The sequence below is a fragment of the Macaca nemestrina genome, chromosome 11, assembly GCF_043159975.1.
Source record: "Macaca nemestrina isolate mMacNem1 chromosome 11, mMacNem.hap1, whole genome shotgun sequence".
NCBI classification, from domain to species: Eukaryota; Metazoa; Chordata; class Mammalia; order Primates; family Cercopithecidae; genus Macaca; species Macaca nemestrina.
Genome location: NC_092135.1, coordinates 136,146,871 through 136,171,343, shown reverse-complemented (window position 1 = coordinate 136,171,343; position 24,473 = coordinate 136,146,871). Strand labels below are relative to the sequence as shown.

Genomic DNA, 24,473 nt, shown 5'->3' with positions numbered 1-24,473 from the left:
TGCCCTCATCACACCCAGACCCCTTTCTTCCTCTGCCCTCTCCTGCCCCTCCTATAGCAGGGCACTGCCCCCCACCCCTACAGGGCCCTGTCCTGCCCCTCCTTTTCCCTGGAGCCGGGCCCACCACTGTCTCGCTCCAAGTGCTCCTACACAATCCCTCCGCCCTGACCCTGATGACCACGTGCTGCTGGCCACAGTTCTCTCTCCCCAGAGCCCTGGGTGTTTCTCCTACATTCACTCCGACCTCCCACAGGGGTCTCACATTTTCAGCAGGCCAGACCCGGAACCGCTTCTCCCCCGCTGCCAGCAGGCTGCTGCTCGGGTGCCCCACGCCCTCTACCCCCCAGTCTCCGCCAGGCAGGCCACCCGCTCACCTGGACCCGCTATCCCAGAATCTCTGCTGCATTTTGCAGATGGCTGATCTGACACCTGAGTCTGCTCACGCCATGGCCCTCAGGGCTCCCCCTTCCATGAGATTTAAGTGAGCACTGACAGGCCACCCCTCCCCAGCCCACCCCAGTCCTCCCCAGCCCCAGCCACGCTGCCCCTCCAGGCCCTGCTCCCCCTGCCTTCAGAACTGAGCACGAGAAGCCCTCTTCCCCCGCGCAAGTCCTAGTCCTTCGGACGGCAGCTTAGAAGTCACTTCTTCCAGGAAGCCCTCCCTCTGCCCTCCTAGGACCCAGACAGGGCCGCCCTTCACGAGCCAGAGCGTGGCCCAGTGGCCGCCTGCCCAGCACACCCAGTGCCCGGAGGACCCCTATGCCCTGGACTGGGTTTGTTTTTGTTTTTGTTTTTGGTTTTTTTTTTTGAGATGGAGTCTCGCTCTGTCGCCCAGGCTGGAGTGCAGTGGCCGGATCTCAGCTCACTGCAAGCTCCGCCTCCCGGGTTCACGCCATTCTCCAGCCTCAGCCTCCCGAGTAGCTGGGACTACAGGCGCCCGCCACGTCGCCCGGCTAGTTTTTTGTATTTCTTAATAGAGACGGGGTTTCACCGTGTTAGCCAGGATGGTTTCGATCTCCTGACCTCGTGATCCGCCCGTCTCGGCCACCCAAAGTTCTGGGATTACAGGCTTGAGCCACCGCGCCCGGCCTGGACTGGGTTTGTGAAGAGCACTTACTGGTCCCCATGGTCCGAGTGGCACGCGGCCCCCACACTGGCCAGCAGCACTCGGCACTGCGCAAGCACCTCGTGGCCTGTGGAGACAGAGTACGCACCACTGAGATGGGGCTCCAGCCAGGCCGCCCTTCTCTCCCCTCCCAGGGTCCTGCTGGCGCAGGCTGCTTCCCTCCCTCCGTGCCACCTGGTGGAATTCCAGCACCGGCCATTCTGGCAGCTGGGGAGAGATCTCACAGCAGGAGCCGAAGAAGATGCTTTTTTCTCCTTTGGCTGCAGAAACGTGGACACTATTCTCCCTCACAAAGCTGGCCTTGAAAACGGCACTCGATTTTAATCAACTGCCTGCGAGGACACCTGGAGTCCTGACCAGCTCCGTCCTTACGAGCTGGCAGTCCCGACAATATCACGTCTCCACCTGTGTTCTGGATTGCAGAGACACGTGGGAGTTCTATGAAGCCAGAAGGCACTTCCCTCTTCTTTCACAAGCATGGCTGATGGAATTAACATGAGAATTTCAGCCAGGCGTAGTGGTTTCCACCTATAATCCCTGCACTTCGGGAGGCAGAGGCAGAAGGATTGCTTGAGCCAGGAGTTTGAGACCAGCCTGGGCAACACGGGGAAACCCTATCTCTACAAAATATTTTTTAAAAATTAGTCATGGCTGGGCATAGTGGCTTACCCCTGTGATCCCAGCACTTTGCAGGGCCAAGGCAGGTGGATCACTTGAGGTCAGGAGTTCGAGACCAGCCCGGCCAACATGGCAAAACCCCATCTCTACTAAAAATACAAAAATTAGCCAGGCGTGGTGGCAGGCACCTGTAATCCCAGCTACTCTGGAGGCTGAGGCAGCAGAATTGCTTGAACCCAGGAGGCGGAGGTTGCAGTGAGCCGAGATCGTGCCACTGCACTCCAGCCTGGTCAACAAGAGTGAAACTCCGTCTCAAAAAAAAAAAAAAATGTTAGCCAGGTGTGGTGGTGCATGCCTGTAGTCCCAGTTACTAGGGAGGCTGATCACTTGAACCCAGGAGGTCAAGGCTACAGTGGGCTGTGATTACACAGCACTCCAGCCTGGGTGACGACAGAGTGAGACCCTGAATCCAAAAATAAATATACAATATGAGAATCTCTGTCTCATTTAAAGTGATATAGGTTGTCACTGAATACAAAGTCTGACCCCAGAACAAGGGGAATGTTGACAGAGAACTCTCCTTTCCATGGTGAGGAATCTGAGATGGTCAAGGAAACCCAGGCTTCCTTGCCCACAAGAACGCATTTCAGCCCAGGTTCTCACGAACGCAGCCATCATGACAGTTACCCACGGGCTCTTCTTCATGGGCCAAACACGACTGCTGAGTTTCTCCGCATGATCCAGGAAGAAGAAAGAAGCAACACCTTCATCCTCTAAGAAGTCAAAACCTCGTCTACAGAGGCAGCTCATCGTGATCTCAGGGCCACCATAACCTGCTCCCAAATGACACATGGCTGGTCAATGACCTGGACTTCCACTCTCATGGAGTCAGGGCAGACCAGGTTTCAGGTGCATCTGGGACAGGGGTGACCCTAACTGCTCCTAGCTGAGGTGGATGCCGCAGGAAATCCAGATTTGTACTTGCTCCTTAGTCTGCCAGTTATTTTTATTGTTTTTTTGTTTGTTTGAGACAGACAGAGTCTCACAAACTCTGTCACCCAAGCTGGAGTGCAGTGGCTCAATCTTGGCTCACTGTAACCTCCAGGTTCAAGCAATTCTGCCTCAGCCTCCCGAATAGCTGGGACTACAGGTGCACACCACTATGGCTGGCTAATTTTTTGTAGTTTTTAGTAGAGATGGGGTTTCTCCATGTTGGCCAGGCTGGTCTCAATCTCTTGACCTTGTGATCAGCCTGCCTCGGCCTCCGAAAGTGCTAGGATTACAGGCCTGAGCCACTGTGCCCAGCCTCTGCCAGTTTTTAAAACTGATCGCCTCCCCTTTCCCTTACTCTAATAAAATATTTAATAAAAACTGCCAACAAAATAGATAAATGTCTAGAATTTAATGTTACTTCCTTCCCTGACAGCTTTTGGGGCGGTGCTAATGCCAGACATGAGAGTTCGCCACGGTCCACATCCCAGCAGCAGCAAAATGAGCCAAGTCAGGGAGAGGAGGGGCTGGCAGCAAGAGCCCGATGGACCACAGCACAGCCACCTGAGCCTGCTCTCAGCAATCCCAGCAAGGCCCTCTGACAGCCCGAGCTGTGTCATGCTCAGGGCAGGGAGAGTGGGAGTTGCTGGCTCGGACCAGAACCCATGCACCGCGGGAGCTATGCTCACACTCGGAGAGACCAGGGTGAGGGGCCGTCACCTTGAAGCCGGGGTCCCCGGATGGAGAAGTTGCAGGTATTGGGAAGCCGCTGGGTCCCTGGAAACTGGCTATTCAGATGGATTCTCTTCTGACCGAATTCAGCCTGAAAAAAATAAGTGAAATATTTGGTGGCCTTCAAAGACACCACCATCAGCAACTGTTTGAAATTTAGACTTTTCCAGAAACACAATCTCAGCAGGTGCATACTTTTCAATCAGCATCTACCCAGAATAGTTATGGGGACAGACTATGGAAAGCAAAGTTAATTAGGAGAAAAACCAAATATTCGGAAACATATGAACCTTCCACATAAACCATGAAGTATACCACCTCTGCATATTTGATCATGTGTCTCTGAAAAAGATCATGCCCCTGGCCTAGGGCCCCACTTTCGGGGTTTCTGATCCCAGTGTGCTTCCCGCCACTGTTATTTCTTCCCTCACTGCATCCTGACGAGTTCCAGGCTACGCTGCAATCCCCATAGGTCCTGAGGTCTAGGAGCACCACGTCCCCTCTCCCTCCGGGCACCTGCCCCACACACCCTCCCTCTCCTGGTACCCACCCCACACTGCACTCACTTCCAGCCTCTCCTCCAGGTAGTCGCGGATATCCCTCATGTGGGCCTCGTAAGCCTCGCAGTTCTGGGTCACCAGCTCCGCGGCCTGGGGGCAGACACACTAGTGGAAGCACAATTCTTGCAAAACAAAGGAGGGCAAAAAAGCTTTCAACAGCACAGGCAGCATTTCCTGAAACCGCTCATTCTCCTGACAGTCACAGACAGACCATATTTTTTGAGTGCTGCCATTTGGAGGGTGTGGAAGTGCCACAGAAATTGACTCCACCAGGCACTTCCTGACAGCGCCAGGCACTGGAGATGCCCCAGCAAAGCAGCCCTAAAGGGGATCCCAACCCTTGAGGAGCCAGCATCCAAGAGGCAGACAGACAAAAGCAGGGGCGGGGGGAACAGACTCCTACCCACCAGTTGGCGCTGTGAAGGGACCTCGCAGGCCCGAGGTGGGGTGGTGGCAGATGGCTGCACAAGGGCAGGGAGTGGCGTCTCAGCAAGGGCTTTGCAGGGGACAGTCATTCTGTCTCTAGAACAGAGGGGCCTGGTGTGGTGGGTGGAGAGTGCAGAGGGGGTGAAGGCCCAGGGACAGATCCACAGGCCCTGCAGGCCTGGTCACGGGGCAGAAGCAGTGAGGCTCTGAGGGAGGGATGCGATGGTCTGACTGGCCTGTGTGTTGGTCACTCTGTGGCTGTGTAGACAATGGCAGCAGCAGGCCCCCAGGAGGCCATGGCAGGCATCCAGACCCTTGGTCTAGGGTTAGTGGCCAAGAAAATGGACATGAGGCCGGTAGTGGGTATATTCTGGAGTCCAGACAGACAGGACGGGTGCTGTACGAGGCAGGGGACGATGACAAGGACGGACTGAGGGCATCTCCCGGACTTCAGAGGCGAGAACCTGGATAGCGGGAGGTACCCAGGGTGGGAAGAGGGTGGAGGAGAGCGGTCGGGACAGGCTTTGAACTGAGAGGAATGGGTCTCTCAGGAGATGGGCCAGGGCCTAGCTGAGATGTCAAGTTCAAAGGCAGGAGCACAGGCATCACAGTGACAGGACGGACAGAGGGATCCACGAGGGTGCAGGTGCAGGTGCAGGTGCGGGCTACCAGCACGCAACCAAGGCAGAAAGGAATGGGTGGGGGAAAGAATGTTGGGGAGGGCGTGTGCAGGATGGAGTCCAGGCTGGGCAGCAGGGGGGGCTGTCTAACACGCTGGTGGCATCGGGGTCTGGGCGAAGCTGAAGAACCAGCGGGGGTGTGGTGCTGGGGCTGAGACCAAGCTGTGGCACTTGTGCTGTTACAGGTGCAGATGCAGCTGCAGGAGCACGGAGAAGGTCAGGGGCTGGGGGGCTTCGAGCACTGTGAGCTGAGGCTCTATCGAGGAAGCTGTTACCATGATTCCCATCTGGCACGGGGGATAGCCAGGACTCAGGGAGTTCCAGCGACCTGACCCAAGGCACAGGGTGAGTGAAACTTCAAGCCAGGATTTGAACCCTGGTATTTCAAAGCCTGTGGACCGCACCACTACTTCATCATTCAGTTCAATATGAGCAGGTACTGGACTCCACTTAAAACACACTCTTCCGGCCGGGCACGGTGGCTCACACCTGTAATCCCAGCACTTTGGGAGGCCAAGGCGGGTGGATCACCTGAGGTTAGGAGTTCGAGACCAGCTGGCCAACATGATGAAACCCTGTCTCTACTAAAAATACAAAAATTAGCCAGGCACGGTGGTGCATGCCTGTAGTTCCAGCTACTTGGAGGCTGAAGTGGGAGAATTTCTTGAACCTGGGAGGTGGAGGTTGCAGTGAGTCAAGATCACGCCACTGCACTCCAGCCTGGGTGACAGAGTGAGACTCCGTCTCAAACAAAAACACTCTTCCTTCTAGTAAATGTAGCCTTAGTTATCACTGTTAATAATTTTGGGTATTCTAAGTAACAGGGGATCCATTCATATTCTTCCCAAGGCCCGGCCTCCTGGGCGCCAAGCCGTTTCTCTGTACTGGGGATACTGAGACCAAGCCCCTGCTCTCGTGGAGCTGACAAGCCCCTTCGAAGGGGAAGCAGGAAGTGGGGCATATATCTGAACACACTACAGAGAAACATCAGATAGGGGAAATAAAGCAGTGTCAGGGATAGAGCGTGACAGCAGGGGACATGGGGGGACCAATGTAGCTGTGGTTCATGGAGGGGTGCTTGAAGGTGGTGGCCTTTAAGCAGAGGCCTGCACAGTGAGGGAACAGCCTGCAGATGCCAAGGCGTGACCAGGACCCCTGCCCTCGCACAGCAAAACCTGAGCCTGGTTACTGTGGCAGAAGCAGGACAGGCCCCCGTGGAGGGCTGGCGGCAGGTGCTGGATTGGCCACCCACAGACCAATCGGGGACAGAAGGTCGATGGTCTGGGCGCTGCCAACGCCTGTGGGAATGGTGAACCTGCGGCCTGACGTTTCGCCTCTGCTGTAAGAGTATCACTGGTTCTCATGTCACGAGAGACAGAGACAAGGAGTTTTTCCCTTTTAAATGCTAAGCAAGTGCCACTAATCCAGACATCTGAAAAAGTACAGATCTCTGGGTTGATAAATCAGATTCCAGGCTTTTTCTTGTCAGTCTGTTTATGAGATCACGAATATGATCTCCCTAAAGCCCCGGATTCCTGCTAGAGCCACTGGGGTCACTGATGACAAAGCAATCAACCCATCTCCTCCAGCTCACCAGGGCTCACCTTCCCAAGGCCAGCAATCATTGGGGTGTTCTCTGTCCTGTAAGAAACAAGGGATTCAGCAAGAATAAACAAATGTCTCAGGAAGGAATCCTGTCTCCGTGAAAGTCATTGTGTTAAAACAAAAATAAACTCACGCTCCATCTTTCCTAAGCATGCGCCATGTGGCTATCCCAATGGCAGCTGCAGGCCCCAGAAACCTCCCCTGCCAAGTCTGCACTTGCCCTGGCCCAGTGAAGGTCAACAAGGCCCACTGTGGGTGACGCGTTGGGTGTTCACTGTGACAATTCTATCTGGATCCTTTGCCAACCCAAAGCAAGCACTCTTCCTCCCGCAGGCCCCAAGGCACAGCTCTCTTTAGTCCTCACTGCCAAACCAGGACAGTATGGAACAGGGGAGAACCTTTGTCCTCAACATTTCAGGCATCAGCGAACAAGAGGGGTGCGTGTGTGTGCGTGTGTGTGCGTGTGTGGGGGGGTGGGCTTAATTTTTTTTTTTGAGACAGGGTCTCACACTGTTGCCCAGGTTAGAGTGCAGCAGATTTCGACTCACTGCAACCTCTACCTCCCAGGTTCAAGTGATTCTCCTGCCTCAGCCTCCTGAGTATCTGGGATTACAGGCACACGCCACCATGCCTGGCTAAGTAGAGACAGGGTTTCTTTTTTTTGTTGTTATTATACTTTAAGTTCTAGGGTACATGTGCACAATGTGCAGGTTTGTTACATATGTATACATGTGCCACGTTGGTGTGCTGCACCCATTAACTCGTCATTTAAATTAGGTATATCTCCTAATGCTATCCCTCCCCCCTCCCCCTACCCCACAACAGGCCCCGGTGTGTGATGTTCCCCACCTGTGTCCAAGTGTTCTCATTGTTCAATCCCCACCTATGAGTGAGAAAATGCGGTGTTTGGTTTTCTGTTCTTGCGAGAGTCTGCTGAGAATTTCCAGCTACATCCATGTCCCTACAAAGGACACGAACTCATCCTTTTTTATGGCTGCATAGTACTCCATGGTGTATATGTGCCACATTTTCTTAATCCAGACTATCACTGATGGACATTTGGGTTGATCCCAAGTCTTTGCTATTGTGAATAGTGCCACAATAAACATACGTGTGCATGGGTCTTTATAGCAGCATGATTTATAATCCTTTGGGTATATACCCAGTAATGGGATGGCTAGGTCAGATGGTATTTCTAGTTCTAGATCCTTGAGGAATCACCACACTGTCTTCCACAATTGTTGAACTAGTTTATAGTCCCACCAACAGTGTAAAAGCATTCCTATTTCTCCACATCCTCTCCAGCACCTGTTGGTGCTTTTTAATGATCGCCATTCTAACTGGTGTGACATGGTATCTCATTGTGGTTTTGATTTGCATTTCTCTGATGGCCTGTGATGATGAGCATTTTTTCATGTGTCTGCTGGCTACATAAATGTCTTCTTTTGAGAAGTGAGAGACAGGGTTTCACCATGTTGGTCAGGCTGGTCTCGAACTCCTCACCTCATGATTCGCTGGCCTCGGCCTGCCAAAGTGCTGGGATTAAAGGCATGAGCCACTGCACCCAGCCCAGTAATTTCTTAAGTTTGGCTGAACAGTTTTCTTAAACCTCTGGACCCGGCTATTGCTTGTTTACCAGTAGATATTTTCTCTGCACCCTCACCAGCATTTGGTGGTGTCTCTATTCTTATTTTAGCCATCTTTATAGGTGTTAGTGATACCTGGTGGTTTTAATTTGCATTTCCCCAATAACTAATGCTGTTGAACATCTTTTCCTGTGCTTGTTACATGGGTCTCGTCTTTGGTGAAATGTCTGTTTATATTTTTTGCCTATTTTCTGATTGAATTTATTGTATTATTTTTGCTGTTGAGTTTTGCAAGTTCTTGATATATTCTAGATACCATTCCTTTGTCAAAGTCATTTGAAAATATTTTTTCCTAGATTTAGCTTATCTTCCCATACTCTTAATATGGTCTTTCCCAGAGCAAAAGCTTTAAATTCTGATGAAGTCTAATTTATCCGTTTTTCCTTTTATGGATGCTTTTGGTGTCAAGTCTAAGAACTCTTTGCCTAGTTCTAGAACTTGAAGATTTTCTCCTATTTTTAAGCGGTTTTATTGCTTTATGTTTTTCATTTAATTTCATGATCTATTTTGAGATACTATTTTATGAGGTATAAGACAGGGGTGTCCAAATCCTTTGGCTTCCCGAGGCCACACTGGAAGAATTCTCTTGGGCCACATATAAAATACACTAACGAGAGCTGATAAGCTTAAAAATTAAAAAAAAAAAACGCAAAAAAAAAAAAAAAAAAACCCACCAATGTTTTAAGAAAGTTTATGCATTTATGTTGGGCTACATTCAAAGCTGTCCTGGGCCACATGCAGCTGCAGGCCGCAGGTTGGAAAAGCTTGGTGCAAGACTTGAGTCAAGGTTAATTTTTTGCCTATTGATAACTAACTGCCTTGGCACCATCTGTTGAAAGGCTAACTTGCCATCTGCTGAATAGCTGACTTTCATTTGCTGAATTGATTTGCATCTCCTGTGGTTGTATCTGCACCCATAACTCATATGGGCCTATTTCTGTATGGGTCTATTCTCCTCCACTGATCTACCTGCTGGCATTTTGACAGAAATTGTTAGGCCTGTGTATCCATTTGGAGAGAACTGACATCTTTGGTATGTAGAATCTTCCAAACTATGAACATGGTATGTGTCTCTGCTTAGATCTTAATATCTCTCATCCACGGTATACTATTTTTAGCATATAAGTCCTTTATATTTTGCTAGTTTATATCTGAGTAATTTTGTTTCATTGTAAATGGTATTTTTTTTTTTTTTTGAGACGGAGTCTTGCTCTGTCGCCCAGGCTGGAGTGCAGTGGCACGATCTCAGCTCACCGCAAGCTCTGCCTCCCAGGTTAATGCCATCCTCCTGCCCCAGGATCCCGAGTAGCTGGGACTACAGGCGCCCGCCACCTCGCCCAGCTAGGTTTTGTATTTTTTAGTAGAGACAGGGTTTCACCATGTTAGCTAGGATGGTCTCCATCTCCTGACCTCGTGATCCGCCCGTCTCGGCCTCCCAAAGTGGTAGGATTACAGGCTTGAGCCACTGCACCCAGTCGTAAATGGTATTTTATTTTTAATGTTACTGTCCACTTGTTCATTACCATTATATAAAAATAAGACAGATTTTTGCATGTTTATCTTGTGTCCTGCAACCTTGCTATACTCACTTATTAGTTCTAGCAGTTTTCTTGTACATTCCTTGGGATTTTCTTTATAGACAATCGTGTGATATGATTAGAAACAACTTTACCTCTTCCATTCTGATCTATATGCCTTTTGCTTCCTTTTCATGCCTTACTGCGCTGACCAGAACTTCCACCACTATGCTGGATACGTGTGGTGACAGTGAACATCCTTGCTTTGTTCCTCCAGCCACAGGAGTAAAACACTGAGGCTTTCACCGCTAAGAACGATGTTAGCTGTAGGTTTTATGTAGATGTTCTTTATCAAGTTAAGAAAGTTCCCCACTAATCCTATTATTCTGAGTTTTTAACATGAATGGTTGAATTTTGTCAAATGCTTCTGCTGCATCAAACATGAACATGTTATCTTCTTTATTCGTTAGCTTCTTAATATGGTAGATTACATTGATTAAATTTTTTTATTTTTGTAGAGATGGGTCTTGCAGTTCACCTAGGCTGGCCTTGAACTCCTAGCCTCAAGTGATCCACTTCCCTTGGTATCCCAAAGTACTGGGGGATTACAGGCATGAGCCACCGTGCCCTGCCTTGATTGCATTTTTCCTTTCTTTTTTTTTTTTTTTTTTTTTTGAGACAGAGTCTTGCTCTGTTGCCTAGGCTGAAGTGTGGTGGTGCCATCTCAGCTCACTGTAACCTCTGTTACCCAGGTTCAAGTGATTCTTGTGCCTCAGCCTTCCAAGTAGCTGGGATTACTAGTGTCCGTCACCACACCTGGCTAATTTTTGTATTTGTAATAGAGACAAGGTTTTACCATGTTGGCCAGGCTGGGCCCGAACTCCTGACTTCAAGTGATCTACCCGCCTTGGCCTCCCAAAGTTCTGGGATTGCAGGCTTGAGCTACCACTCCCGGCTCTAGATTGCATTTTGAATATTGAACCAGCCTTGCATCTGTGGAATAAATGCCACTTGGTCACAGTGTATCATTATTTTTTTGAGACAGAGTCTCACTTTGTCACCCAGCCTGGAGTGTACAGTTGTGATCATAGCTCAACGCAGACTCGACCTCCCAGGCTCACTCAAGCAATCCTCCTATCTCAGCTTCTCGAGTAGCTGGGACTATAGGCATGTACCACCATGTCCAGCTAATTTATTTTTTGAAGAGGGGTCTCACTATGTTGCCCAGTCTGGTCTTGAACTCCTGGGCTCAAGTGATCCCAATTCCCCTGCCTCAGCCTCCCAAAGTGCTGGGATTATATGCGTGAACCAGCACACCCAGCTGTATATAATTCTTTTTATGTATTGCTGAATTCTATTTGTAGACATTTTGTTAAATATTTTTTGCATCAAAATTCATGATGATGTTGGGCTGTAAAGGATTTTTTTGTACTGTCTTTACCTGGTTTTAGTATCAGGATCTAGGTTCATAAAATGAACCGGGAAGTTGTCCTTCCTCTTTATTTTCTGGAAGAGACTGTATAGAAATGTTAATTCTTCTTTAAACAAAGAATTCTTCGATAGAATTCTCTAGTGAAGCCACTGGGCCTGAAGACTTCTCTTTGTGGAGTTTTAAAGCTGTAAGTTCAATTTCCTAATGGTTATAGAGCTATTCAAATGACCTATTTTATATCAAGTGAGTTGTGGTAGTTTGTGCTTTTTGAGGAAGTGGTCAGTTTCATCTAAGTTGTCAACTTCCTATGTGTAGAGCTGTTTGTGTCATTCCCTTCTTATCCTTTTGATGGCTGCAGGGCCTGGAGTGATACTCCTTGTTTCATTCCTGATGTTATAACTTCTCTGTTTTTCTGGTTAGTCTTCATAGAGGTCTGTCCTGGGCTCAAGGAATCCTACCATCTATCTCAGCCTCCCAAGTAGCTGAGACTACAGGCCTGTGCCACCACATACAGCATTTTTCTTTTTGTAGAAACAAGATTTCAGCATGTTGCTCAGGCTGGTCTTGAACTCCTGGCCTCAAGCAATCTACGTGCCTTGGCCTCCCAAAGTGCTGGGATTAGAAATGTGAGCCACCACGCCCAGCTAATGGTTTTGTTTTGTTTTTTTCCAGACGGAGTTTCACTCTTGTTGCCCAGGCTGGAGTGCAATGGTGCAATCTCGGCTCACCACAACCTCTGCCTCCCAGATTCAAGGGATTCTCCTGCCTCAGCCTCCCTAGTAGCTGGGATTACAGGCATGTGCCACCACACCTGGCTCATTTTGTATTTTTTTTTTTTTGAGACTGAGTCTGGCTCTGTCGCCCAGGCTGGAGTGCAGTGGCCGGATCTCAGTTCACTGCAAGCTCCACCTCCCGGGTTTACGCCATTCTCCTGCCTCAGCCTCCCGAGTAGCTGGGACCACAGGCGCCCACCACCTCGCCCGGCTAGTTTTTTGTATTTTTTAGTAGAGACGGGGTTTCACCGTGTTAGCCAGGATGGTCTCGATCTCCTGACCTAGTGATCTGCCCGTCTCAGCCTCCCAAAGTGCTGGGATTACAGGCTTGAGCCACCGCGCCCAGCTCATTTTGTATTTTTAATAGAGACGGGGTTTCTCCATGTTGGTCAGACTGGTCTTGAACTCCTGACCTCAGGTGATCCGCCCGCCTTGACCTCCCAAAGTGCTGGGATAACAGGTGTTAGCCACCATGCCTGGCCAATACTGTCTTTTTATTTATTTATTTATTTATTTATTTGAGACGGAGTCTCGCTCTGTCACTCGGGCTGGAGTGCAGTGGCCGGATCCCAGCTCACTGCAAGCTCCGCCTCCTGGGTTTACACCATTCTCCTGCCTCAGCCTCCGGAGTAGCTGGGACTACAGGCGCCCGCCACCTCGCCCAGCTAGTTTTTTGTATTTTTTAGTAGAGACGGGGTTTCACCGTGTTAGCCAGGATGGTCTCAATCTCCTGACCTCGTGATCTGCCCGTCTCGGCCTCCCAAAGTGCTGGGATTACAGGCTTGAGCCACTGTGCCCGGCCTTTTTTTTAAAGAGACAGGCTCTTGCTCTGTTGCCCAGGCTGGAGTGCAATGGTGTGGTCATAGCTCACTGCAGCCTCGAACTTCTGGGCTTGAGTGATCCTCCTCGCTCAGCCTCCTGAGTAGCTGGGACTACAGGCACGCACTGCCATGTCGGCTAATTAAAAAAAAATTTTTTAGAGATGAGATCTTGCTATGTTGCCCAGGCTGGAGTGCAATGGCGTGATCATAGCTCACTGCAGCCTCGAATTTCTGGGCTCAAGTGATCCTCCCCCCTCAGCCTCCTGAGTAGCTGAGACCACAGGCATGCACTGCCATGTCGGCTGAATTTTTTTTAGAGATGAGATCTTGCTATGTTGCCCAGGCTGGTCCTGAACTCCTGTCCTCAAGCAATCCTCTTGCTTTGGCCTCCCAAAGCAGTGGGATTATAGGTGTGAGCCACTGTGCCAGCCTGTGTTGTCTTTTTCAAAGTTCTAGTGAAGCACAGACCTCATCTGCTTTTATGTTCCTTTACTTTGCCTTTCTATAATTATCTTAAATATGTCCTTTATGTACATTTTGAACCACAAGAGATACTGCTATGAGTTTTGCTTATGCTATCAAACATAATTCAGAAAACTCTAAAGGAGAAGGAAAGCCTATTCTATTTGGTGACAAATTCTTAGTTTTCCTTCATCTGAGAATATTCTGATTACTTCTTCATTCCTGAAAGATACATTCACTGGGTACAGGATTCCGGCTTGAGGGTTTTCTTTGAGCACTTGAAGAAAAATAATTGTCCCCCTTTCTTCTGGTCTTTCTGGTTTCTGATGAGACCACTGTCATTCAAATTCTTTTTCCCTTATTGGTGAAATGTCATCTTTCTCTGACTGCTTTCAAGAATTCTCTCTTTCATTTTTAGAAGTCTAATCATATGTCTCTGGCATGGATTTCTCTGGGTTTATGCTATTTGGGGTTTGCTCAGTTTCTTGATTCTGTACGTTAATGTCTCTTGCCAAATTCAGGAAATTTTTTAGCCATTATTTCTTCAAGTACCTTTGTAGGCTGTTATCTTTCTCTGTTTCAGGGGATTTCAATGAAATGAATGTTGTATCATTTGTTATTGTCTCACAGGTCCCTGCAGCTCTATTTTAAATCCCATTATTTTTTTGAGACAGAGTCTCGCTCTGTTGCCCAGGCTGGAGTGCAGTGGTACGATCTCGGCTCACTGCAACCTCTGCCTCCCAGGTTCAAGGGATTCTCCTGCCTCAGCCTCCCATGTAGCTGGGACTACAGGCACGTGCCACCAAGACAGGCTTTTTTTTTTTTTTTTTCAGTAGAGATGGGGTTTCACTGTGTTAGCCAGGATGGTCTCGATCTCCTGACCTCGTGATCTGCTCCCCTCGGCCTCCCAAAGTGCTGGGATTACAGGTGTGAGCCACCACGCCCGGCCGAAGCCCCACTCTCTTTCTTCTCTGTGGTCTGGATTTCTATTGTTCTGTCTTTCAGCTCACAGATTTCCTTCCCTGTCCTCTTATTTTTCTATTAAGCCCATCCACTGAGCTTTCTATTTTGGCTACTGCAGTTCTTAGTTCTACAATTTCCAATTTTCATTTAGTTCTTTTATGTTGTCCTTCTCTTTGCTGACAGTTTGTTTCACTTGTTTCAAGTGTGTTCACAATTTCTCATTGAAGCATGTTTACTGTGTCTGCTGTAAAATATTTGTTAGATAATTTTAACGTCATCATCTTAGTGCAGGCATGTATTATTATTGTTCATTCAGTTTGAGACCTTTCTAATTCTTGGTATGATGAATGATTTTCACTTGAAACCTGGACATTTTTGCCTTACATTATGAGAATCTGGATCTTATTCAACCTTTCTGTTTTGGCTGGCATTTTCTGATGTTGCGCTGGCAGGAGAAGGGGTATGCCATTCATTACTGCCAACTGGAAGTAGAAGTCTAGGTTTCTTTTTTCTTTTCTTTTTTTTTTTTTTGAGATGGAGTCTCTCTGTCACCCAGGCTGGAGTGCAGTGGCGCGATCTTGACTCACTGCAACCTCCGCCTCCTGGATTCAAGTGATTCTCCTGCCTCAGCTTCCAAGTAGCTGGGACTACAGGCATGCACCACCACACCTGGCTAATTTTTTGTACTTTTAGTAGAGATGGGGTTTCACCGTGTTAGCCAGGATGGTCTCGATCTCCTGACCTTGTGATCTGCCTGCCTTGACCTCCCAAAGTGCTGGGATCACAGGCGTGAGCCACCGTGCCTAGCCTTTTTTTTTTGAGACAGAGTCTTGCTCTGTCACCCAGGCTGGAGTACAGTGGTGCCATCTCGGCTCACTGCAACCTCAGCCTCCCAGGTTCAAGCAATTCTCCTGCCTCAGCTTCCCAAGTAGCTGGGATTACAGGCATGCGCCACCACACCTGGCTAATTTCCATATTTTTAGTAAAGACAAGGTTTCACCATCTTGGCCAGGCTGGTCTCAAACTCCTGACCCCAAGTGATCTGCCCACCTCGGCCTCCCAAAGTGCTGGGATTACAGGCATGAGCCTATGTCTGGTCAACGTCAAGATTTTTTACTTGGCTGATGTTGACACCCTATGGGAGGACACTCCCTGTGACTGACAGGTGTGGGTCCAAGATCCCTATATGGTCTCTGCTGACACTATGGTGGGGATGCCTAAGTCCTGGTTCTCTACTTGGCCTTCTTGACACCCCCGGGGGCGGTGTGGGATGCCTTGTTACAGCCTGTATTGGCGGAAGTCTGGGCTTCCCGCTCCATCTTTGCAGGCGTGGATAGGCGTGGCCGCACAATATCCTCTGTAGCATCTGGCTGGGGTAAAGCAGGTGTTGTCTACAAGTCTTCTGTCTTACTAGGCCATTCCTTTCCTGGTCCACTGACTAGAGAGGACAGGCTTTGGTTGGGGCAATTTGTGTCTGCCCTTACTGGCATTTCAGGTTTGCCAGCTTCTCCAGCACTAAGTGTGGGATATATAAGGTGAGAAGAAAACCTGGGAACTCACCTCACCTCCTCCACCTCCACCCCTATGCTGTTACTGTTTCTGCCTCTTGTTAACAAGTTTCTAACACAAGGTGTAGTGGGGACAACAACTAATTTCCCAGTTCACGTCACTGTACCTAGAGGGGACACAGGAGCTATCAGAAAGGAGACCAGGGTGCTTCTGTGTGGCCCCGAAGTTAAAACAGCAGCAGGCCTCAGCCATGAAGGGTCCAACAGTTATCTCTTCAGTGGGCTGGGCCAAAATTACAAGGGGAATTGGATGCGTTGGAGCAGTTAAAAGAAACAGAGATTTCCTTCATTGCTTTCAATCATTCCCAAAGAGACCGCAGGTCCTGTAAGTCCTAGGTGTGAAATCAGTCAGTGGAGTCAGTTCTGACAGCAGCAGTGTGGACACTGCTACAGAGCCTCCACGAGACAGAGAAATGGCGCCATGTTTCTTTACAATGTCACTGCTCTACAAACGACACGGTCAGTAGGTCAGAGACCTTGTTAACTTTCTGCCTTACCCTGGCCTGAAATTCCGTTCTTGTCCACCTCCAAACAGCATAGGGTAGAGAGGGGTAAATTCACCAAGTCCTCGTACATAAAGTGCGCCAATCCTGGGACCATAAAACTGGAAGGAAAAGTTGGTCATTTATTCAACAAGAACTTTCCAAGGACCTACTCTGTAGACACGCTAAGTGCCTAGAGGCACACAGGAGAAATGCTCTGCGATGCACAGTGCTTCCTTGGGGCGCCTCTGAGGGTCACCCCTTTTGACATGCAGAGTCACAAAAGCCTTCTGGGCAGGGTGGAACCCCAACCTAGGAGGCAGCGCAGGTGCTAGACTCTCGTGCCCAGCTCTGTGGCAGGCAGCTCTCCCTCGCACATCATGTGATAGAATTTGTACAAGGATCTCAAATCATATGGATCACGGTTTAAAAAAAAAAAAGAGGCCGGGTGCGGTGGCTCACGCCTGTAATCCCAGCACTTTGGGAGGCCGAGGCGGGCGGATCACAAGGTCAGGAGATCGAGACCACGGTGAAACCCCGTCTCTACTAAAAATACAAAAAATTAGCCGGGCGTGGTGGCGGGCGCCTGTAGTCCCAGCTACTCAGGAGGCTGAGGCAGGAGAACGGCGTAAACCCAGGAGGCGGAGCTTGCAGTGAGCCGAGATCGCGCCACTGCACTCCAGCCTGGGCGACAGAGCGAGACTCCGTCTCAAAAAAAAAAAACAAAAAAAAAAAAAAAAAAGAGAAAGAGAATGCATAAATAGAGAGGAGTTGGAACCAGCAGTTGGCCGCGGCCTTTCCTGCAAATGATTCCACGTTTCCAACTGACACAATGCAGAACTCTGGAGTGCCAAAGTGTCAGGCCACCACAGATACTCCTTTGGAAACCAGCTGAGGACTGTGCTTCAAAATTGAGTACTAAAAATATCTCAGGCCCTGGTAAGCTGTCAGAAAGATGTGCAAAATTTTCAGAAGGGTCTTCACTGTTAACTCTTTCCCCCATACTCCCACCTTAAAGATAGCTGGTAAGTTTTTGTTGAGGAGCCGCATCTGAAATCACATTAGAGAAAGCAACAATTTCCTGTCCCCACATCTCCTACCCCACGCCCTCTGCATATGCTCTGTCCGCTGCAGACACTTGCCGCCTGGCTGAACCCCCTGCCTTACTTCCCTGAGATCTCGACGTCTCCTCCCCTAGCTTGGTCCACCGCCCCACCCTGCCCTATGTGGGTTGGGCACCCCCATCATCCCTGCCATGGCATTCAACTTGGCCTGCTGGCCATGTGGGGCTCCTCTCTTAAAGTTCCTGAGGACAGGGATCCCATGTTGCTCCTCGCAGTGCCCCCAAGGCCTGGCTCACAGTGGGCAGTGAGGCTTACGGACCGAGCAGTGAACAGCCACCTGCGCAGCAGACTCTGCCCACAGAGGGAGGAGGCCTCTGCTGACATACCTTGTGGCCCACGATGGTAAGGAAGTCCACGCCCAGGTCCTCCACATCCACGCGCTGCTTCCCCAAGGCCTGTGCAGCATCTGTGTGCATGAGGATGGGAGGCAGCCCAGTTGCCACCCGTTCCTGGTTCAGGGCTTTAATGCGCTGACTGATTTCAGGAACAGGCTGACGGGGAAAGGAAACAGTTGAGTATGTTGCTCCGATTTGATGAAAACTGAATGACAGAAATCAGGAGTAGTGAGCACAGGCCAAATGTTATCAAAGTGAACAGAGAAATGGGAGAAGCCAGAGCTGGGAAACCTGAAACGCCATGAGTCTAAGCCGCTGTTCTTCCCCATGAGCTCTCCTTAAAGAGAAACAAAGGCTGACTCACCATGACAACGCCGGTCTCATTGTTGGCCAGCATGATGGTCACAAGGCGTGTGGTCGGGCGGACAGCTGCGAGGATGTCATCTACCTCTGCCTGCCCGCTCACCTTGGACACAGGGACAAAGGTGACCGCTGAGAAACAAACATGGGTACCGAACTAAGTTGCACAAATTGATTCCTCTCAAAATTGTATTCCAACAGAGCTTAACAAAACAGTTTTCTACAATTATAAAAGTAAATTGTTGTCCAAGTTCAGAAGACTATAAAGAAGAATATAAGCCGCCCATCATCATTCGCCCAGCGTCACTGTCGGGTGCTTCAATGTGAACGCGTCTTTAACGTGGCTGCAGTGGGTGGATCTGTGTCGTGGAACCTATGTGCCTTTCTGCTTCTACAGGGACCGAAGGGGAAGTGGCAACAGGGACACAGGCTCTTGCTTTAGGGGAGGGTCCTAGCACACAGCACTTCACTGCCATGTGCTCGGCACCCAGCCAGTGCTGATGAAGCCACTCCTACGCGCCAGGCGTTGCCCCAGGCACTGACAGTCTCACTACTGCGGATGGAAAATGAGCAGAGGAGACAACCTTATTTAGCTTTAGTCCTTTGAGTTTAAAATGGTGAAAAACAAATGTATCCGCTGCCCGCTCAGGGTCCTACTGAAATGAAAGAGAAAACAGCCACTTCTCCAAATAAGAATCAAATCAAAACACCAACAAAGGGTATCTGGCCGGGCACAGTGGCTCACTTTGGGAGGCTGAGGTGAGCGGACTGCTTGAGCCCAGGGGTTCAAGACCAGCCTGGGCAACATAGGGTAATCATGCCACTGCACTCCAGCCTGGGTGACACAGTAACACACTGTCTCAAATAAAAGGGGGAGCGGTGAGTTATGTGGACTAGGAATTTTGAGGAGTCCCTAAAATGTAGCAAGATGATGGCATTAAATTAACAGTGAAGAGAATACTTAAAGGCAAATCTGAAAGGATCCAGTGGCCATGCAAGTTCAGGTTGGACAGCGGGAAGCGCAGGGCAGGGGCCAGCTACCAAGGCCGGCAGAGGACAGTGTCCCAATGTCCGAGCACTCCCTGCTCCTGTACACCAAGTCAGCAGCAGAGGCACTGACCTCAGACTGAGACAGCGCCACACGCCCAGAGGGGAACAACAGGCACAAGGCAGGCTCCTTGTCTGGGGGAACGATCTAGAAAATGGGGAAGAGCTTGAGGCATCTGCTAGGGGACTCAGAGGAGCAAAGCAAAAGCAGCTCTGTCCAGGGAAGTCACAGAGAAAAGTGGGCGGGGTCGCTGCCACTACCTTATGCAGCGCCCACTGTGGGCCCTCCCTTCCTGGGAGACACCTCCTGGGGAAACGCATTGAGAGTTGCAGATGAGCCCTCCCTAGCCCCTACATCAAACAACGAAATGCTTCCTCCATCCACAGGAACAATCCAGGATCCCCAAGTCCAAGGAAAAACCAGGATGAACAGGTAAATGACTGATTCTAGATCACACAGAAGCAATCCCAGGAACAGGAAAACTGAAATAATTTTAACTGGTATCTTCAGTGTGTGGAAAAGCAGGAAAAAAGGCAAGCGATAAAAACTGCCTGCAACTGTACTTAAAGAGATAAAGTATGATGACAGTGGCTCATTACACAGAGAGTCCTCAAGATAACCAAGAGAGAAATTATGAAAAAGAACCAAAAGGAAATCGTGGAGTTGGAAAGTACAACCGATATGAAAAGTTCACTGGAGGGGCTCAAGAGTTTGTTGGAACTGGCAGAAAATACATTTACTCAACATGAAGGTAGATTTACAGATTATGAAATCCAAATATAAGAGAGGAAAAACATGAGAAAGATAAACAGAGCCTCAGAGAAATGTGGGACACCATAGGGCACCAAATATGGAAAACAGGAGTAGCAGAAGGGCAGGAGCAAGAGAAAGGGGCAGAAAATGTCTCTGAAAAATAACGGCTGAAAATGTCTCAAATATGATGGAAAACATTAATCTACATACCCAAGAGGCTAAATGAATTCCAGGTAGGATAAAACACAAAGACGTTCACTCCCAGACACATGATAATAAAAATGTTGAAAGCCAAAGACAGAGAAAGTATCTTGAAATCCGCACAAGAGATTCTGTCTCAAAAAAATAAAGGGAAAAAAGGGCAGTGTAACTGTATATTGCTTCTCTCAACTGATTTAAAAGCAACTGTATAAAGTGACATGTATATAATTATTTTGTTAGGGCTATAACACAGTATTTCATGAGAACAGCACAAAGGAGGTAGGAGACAGCAGAATTGTCTATTAAGGAAAAGACACCAGATGATAATTCAGATCCATGGAACAAATGAAGATAATGTGAAAAGGCAACTAAGAAGGTTACTCGAACAAAATCTATAAACATACACTTGTTCTTTCTTCCCTTAGCTTCCTCAAAAGACATTAAATTGGCCACGTGCAGTGGCTCATGCCTGTAAGCACTTTGGGAGGCCAAGGCAGGAGGATCACTTGAACCCAGGAGTTCAAGACCAGTCTGGGCAACGTCAGGACACTTTATCTGCACAAAAAATAAAATCAGCTGGGTGTGATGGGATATGCCTGTAGTCCCAGCTACCAGGGCAGCTGAGGTGGAAGGATCACTTGAGCCTGGGAAGTTGAGGCTGTAGTGAGTTGTGATCGTGACACCAAACTCCAGCCTGGGTGACAGGGTGGAATCTTGTCGAAAAGAAAAGAGAGGAGGCCGGGCGCGGTGGCTCAAGCCTGTAATCACAGCACTTTGGGAGGCCGAGACGGGCGGATCACGACGTCAGGAGATCGAGACCATCCTGGCTAACACGGTGAAACCCCGTCTCTACTAAAAAATACAAAAAACTAGCCGGGCGAGGTGGCGGGCGCCTGTAGTCCCAGCTACTCAGGAGGCTGAGACAGGAGAATGGCCCGAACCTGGGAGGCGGAGCTTGCAGTGAGCTGAGATCCGGCCACTGCACTCCAGCCTGGGCGACAGAGCGAGACTCCGTCTCAAAAAAAAAAAAAAAAAAAAAAAAGAAAAGAGAGGAAAGAGGGGAGGGGAGGGGAGGGGAGGGGAGGGGAGGGGAGGGGAGGGGAGGGGAGGGGAGGGAAAAGGCAGGAAATTAACTAAAATGATATTTGTGGCTGGGTGCAGTGGCTCATGCCTGTAATCCCAGCATCTTGGGAGGCCAAGGTGGGCAGATCACTTTAGGCCAGGAGTTCAAGATCAGCCTGTCCAACCTGGAAAAACCCTGTTTCTACTAAAAATACAAAAATTAGATGGACCTGATTGTACATGCCTGTAATCTCAGCTGCTTGGGAGGCTGAGGCATGAGAATCACTTGAACCTGGGAGGTGGAGGTTGCAGTGAGCCAAGATTGCACCACTGCACTCCAGCTTGGGTGACAGAGCAAGACTGTCTCAAAAAAAAAAAAAGATATTTGTAACAATGCACTGTTGAGTTTGTAACATATATAGATGTAACACCGGTAACAATAAAAGCACAAAAAAGAAGAAGGAACAGAACTGTATAGGAGTAACATTTCTACGTCTTTCTGGAATTAAGTTAGTATAAATCTGAAGTAAATACTGATAAGTTTATACGTATATAGTAAGCCCTTGATAACTACTAAGGAAATAATTTAAAAAGTGAAAAAAGCACTAATGAATTTTGATGTTAAACTAGAAAATATTGGTTAATGCAAAAGAAAACAGTAAAGGGGGAAAAGAAAACAAAAAATATATGACACATCTAGAAAACAAAAAGTAAAAATATAGGTGGTAATCCAACTATGTCAATAGTAACATTACGTGTGAATGATTAAACAATCTAATATAAAGGCAGAGGTTGTCAGACTAGATTTAAAAAGAACTGGCCAGGTGCGGTGGCTCGCGCCTATAATCCCAGCACTTAGGGAGGCCAAGGCTGATGGATCACCTGAGATCAGTTCAAGGTCTGCCTGGCCAACATGGTGAAACCCCGTCTCTACCAAAAATACAAAAATTAGCCAGCCATGATGGTGGGTGCCTGTAGTCCCAGCTACTCGGGAGGCTGAGGCAGGAGAATGGCTTGAACCCAGGAGGCGGAGCTTGCAGTGAGCTGAGATCATGCCACTGCACTCTATAGCCTGGGCGACAGAGTGAGACTCTGTAAAAAACAAAACAAAACAAAACAAGAAAAGAATCTACAGGAGACCCATGTGTCCTGCTCAGGGCTCTTGGGGTGGGCCTAGTTAACCTTCCCCAAAGATGACTTTTCCCTTTTCGTATTATTCACATCAAAGATAAGTCTTAGATACTGTGTGATGTTCAAGCAGTTTATTCTGGCAGCGCTCTTACAAGATAGCTAGCAGGAGCAGGCAGGTGGCAACGGTCAGATACATTCAGGTATCATGACTGCCTGACCCGGAGGGTCTCTGTCCGGAGAGCATTCTCAGAGTTTCAGGGATTCTTCCCCGTTCTTATCTTGTATTTAGTCCAGGTCAGTTACCAGGTTTCTCTTCCGTAAGGGAGTTAAGCTATTTTGGTAAGGGTAAGCTTTGTATTTATGGTTTATGAGAGTTCCATCTATGCTGAGGTGGTCTTACCTCCTGGAAATTCCCCAGCCAGGGCTGGAAATCCCTAGGCCATGTTGCGTCATACTGCTAATTGACACACAGTGTCAGCCCTGCAAGACGTTTGCATGGGCCTATGACTATCATTAATCTTAAAGCCACAATATGTCTCTTACACTGTATTACAACATGTCAGATTTAAAGACATATACGGATTAAAAGTAAAAGGATGGAAAAAGATATTTCTGCTAGCAGCAACCATAAGACAGTTGGAATGACTATACTTACATAAAATAAAAGGGACTTAAAAAAAGTTACTAGAGATAAAGATGGACATTTTATAATGATAAAAGAACCAGTTCATCCATAATACATAACAAATATAAATGTATATGCACCTAACAATAGAGCACCAAAATACATGAAGCAAAAGCTGACAGGTTTGCAGGGAGAAACTGATTAATAGTGTGATCAACTATTAATCAGACCACCAATTAATAATAGCAGGATCATTCAAAATCACATTTTCAATAATGGATACAACAACTAGCCAGAATTTTAACAAGGGAACAGGGAACAGAAGACTTGAATAACACTATAAATTAAGTAGACCTAATAGACATCTACAAGACACTCCACCCAACAACAGCAGAACATACATTATCCTTCAGTGCACTTGACATATACTCTCGGATAGACTATATGGCTAGGCTACAAAATAAAAAAAAATAAAGAATTTAAATCAAAGTATTTTCTAGCTCTTAAGGAAGAAAATTAGAAATCACTAGCAGAAAAAAAATCTTAGAAATTAAAAAAACATATGGAAATTAAACAATACACTCTTAAATATCTAATGGGTCATAGAAAAAAATCACAAGGGACACTAGAAAATACTTTCTGAGATGAATGAAGATGAAGACACAACACACTAAAACATGTGGAATGTAGTTAAAGCAGTGCTTAGAGGGAAATTTATATCTGTAAATGCCTACATTAAAAAAGAAGGTCCAGGCCGGGCGTGGTGGCTCAAGCCTGTAATCCCAGCACTTTGGGAGGCCGAGACGGGCGGATCACGAGGTCAGGAGATCGAGACCATCCTGGCTAACACGGTGAAACCTCGTCTCTACTAAAAAAAATACAAAAAACTAGCCGGGCGAGGTGGCGGGCGCCTGTAGTCCCAGCTACTCGGGAGGCTGAGGCAGGAGAATGGTCTAAACCCGGGAGGCGGAGCTTGCAGTGAGCTGAGATCCGGCCACTGCACCCCAGCCTGGGCGACAGAGCAAGACTCTGTCTCAAAAAAAAAAAAAAAAAAAAAAAAAAAAGAAGGTCCAGGCGTGGTGGCTCACACCTGTAATCCCAGCACTTTGGGAGGCCAAGGTGGGTGGGTCACTTAAGGTCAGGAGTTTGAGACAAGCCCAGCCAACATGGCAAAACCCTGTCTCTACTAAAAATACAAAAATTAGCTGGATGCGGTAGTACACACACCTGTAATCCCAGTTACTTGGGAGGCTGAGGCACGAGAATTGCTCAAGTCTGGGAGGTGGAGGTTGCAGTAAGCTGAGATTGCGTCACTGCACTTCAGCCTGAGCAGTAAGACTCTGTCTCAAAAAAAAAATTTTTTTTTCAAATCATAACTAAGACACCTTAAGACACTGGAAAAAAGGAACAAATCAAACCTAAAACAAGTAGAA

General features: G+C 48.3%; 1 protein-coding gene across 10 annotated transcripts in view; it reads right to left on the bottom strand.

The window, feature by feature from the left end:
- Positions 1-24,473, bottom strand: part of LOC105473825 (selenocysteine lyase) — a 42,949-nt gene that overhangs the window by 1,636 nt on the left and 16,840 nt on the right. For 2 of the 10 annotated variants that reach the window (XM_071073676.1, XM_071073673.1), the window contains 7 exons: positions 18,225-18,352; positions 17,852-18,016; positions 16,417-16,523; positions 6,737-6,773; positions 4,033-4,116; positions 3,455-3,557; positions 1,118-1,193 (listed from right to left, as the gene is read on the bottom strand). In XM_071073676.1, the coding sequence (XP_070929777.1) occupies positions 1,118-1,193; positions 3,455-3,557; positions 4,033-4,116; positions 6,737-6,773; positions 16,417-16,523; positions 17,852-18,016; positions 18,225-18,352 (700 nt within the window). Of the gene's footprint in view, positions 1-374; positions 466-1,117; positions 1,194-1,220; positions 1,539-1,944; positions 2,578-3,454; positions 3,558-4,032; positions 4,117-6,736; positions 6,774-16,416; positions 16,524-17,851; positions 18,017-18,224; positions 18,353-24,473 lie in introns of those variants that run through there. The other 8 variants (XM_071073675.1, XM_071073681.1, XM_071073674.1 and 5 more) reach the window with 7 other exon arrangements.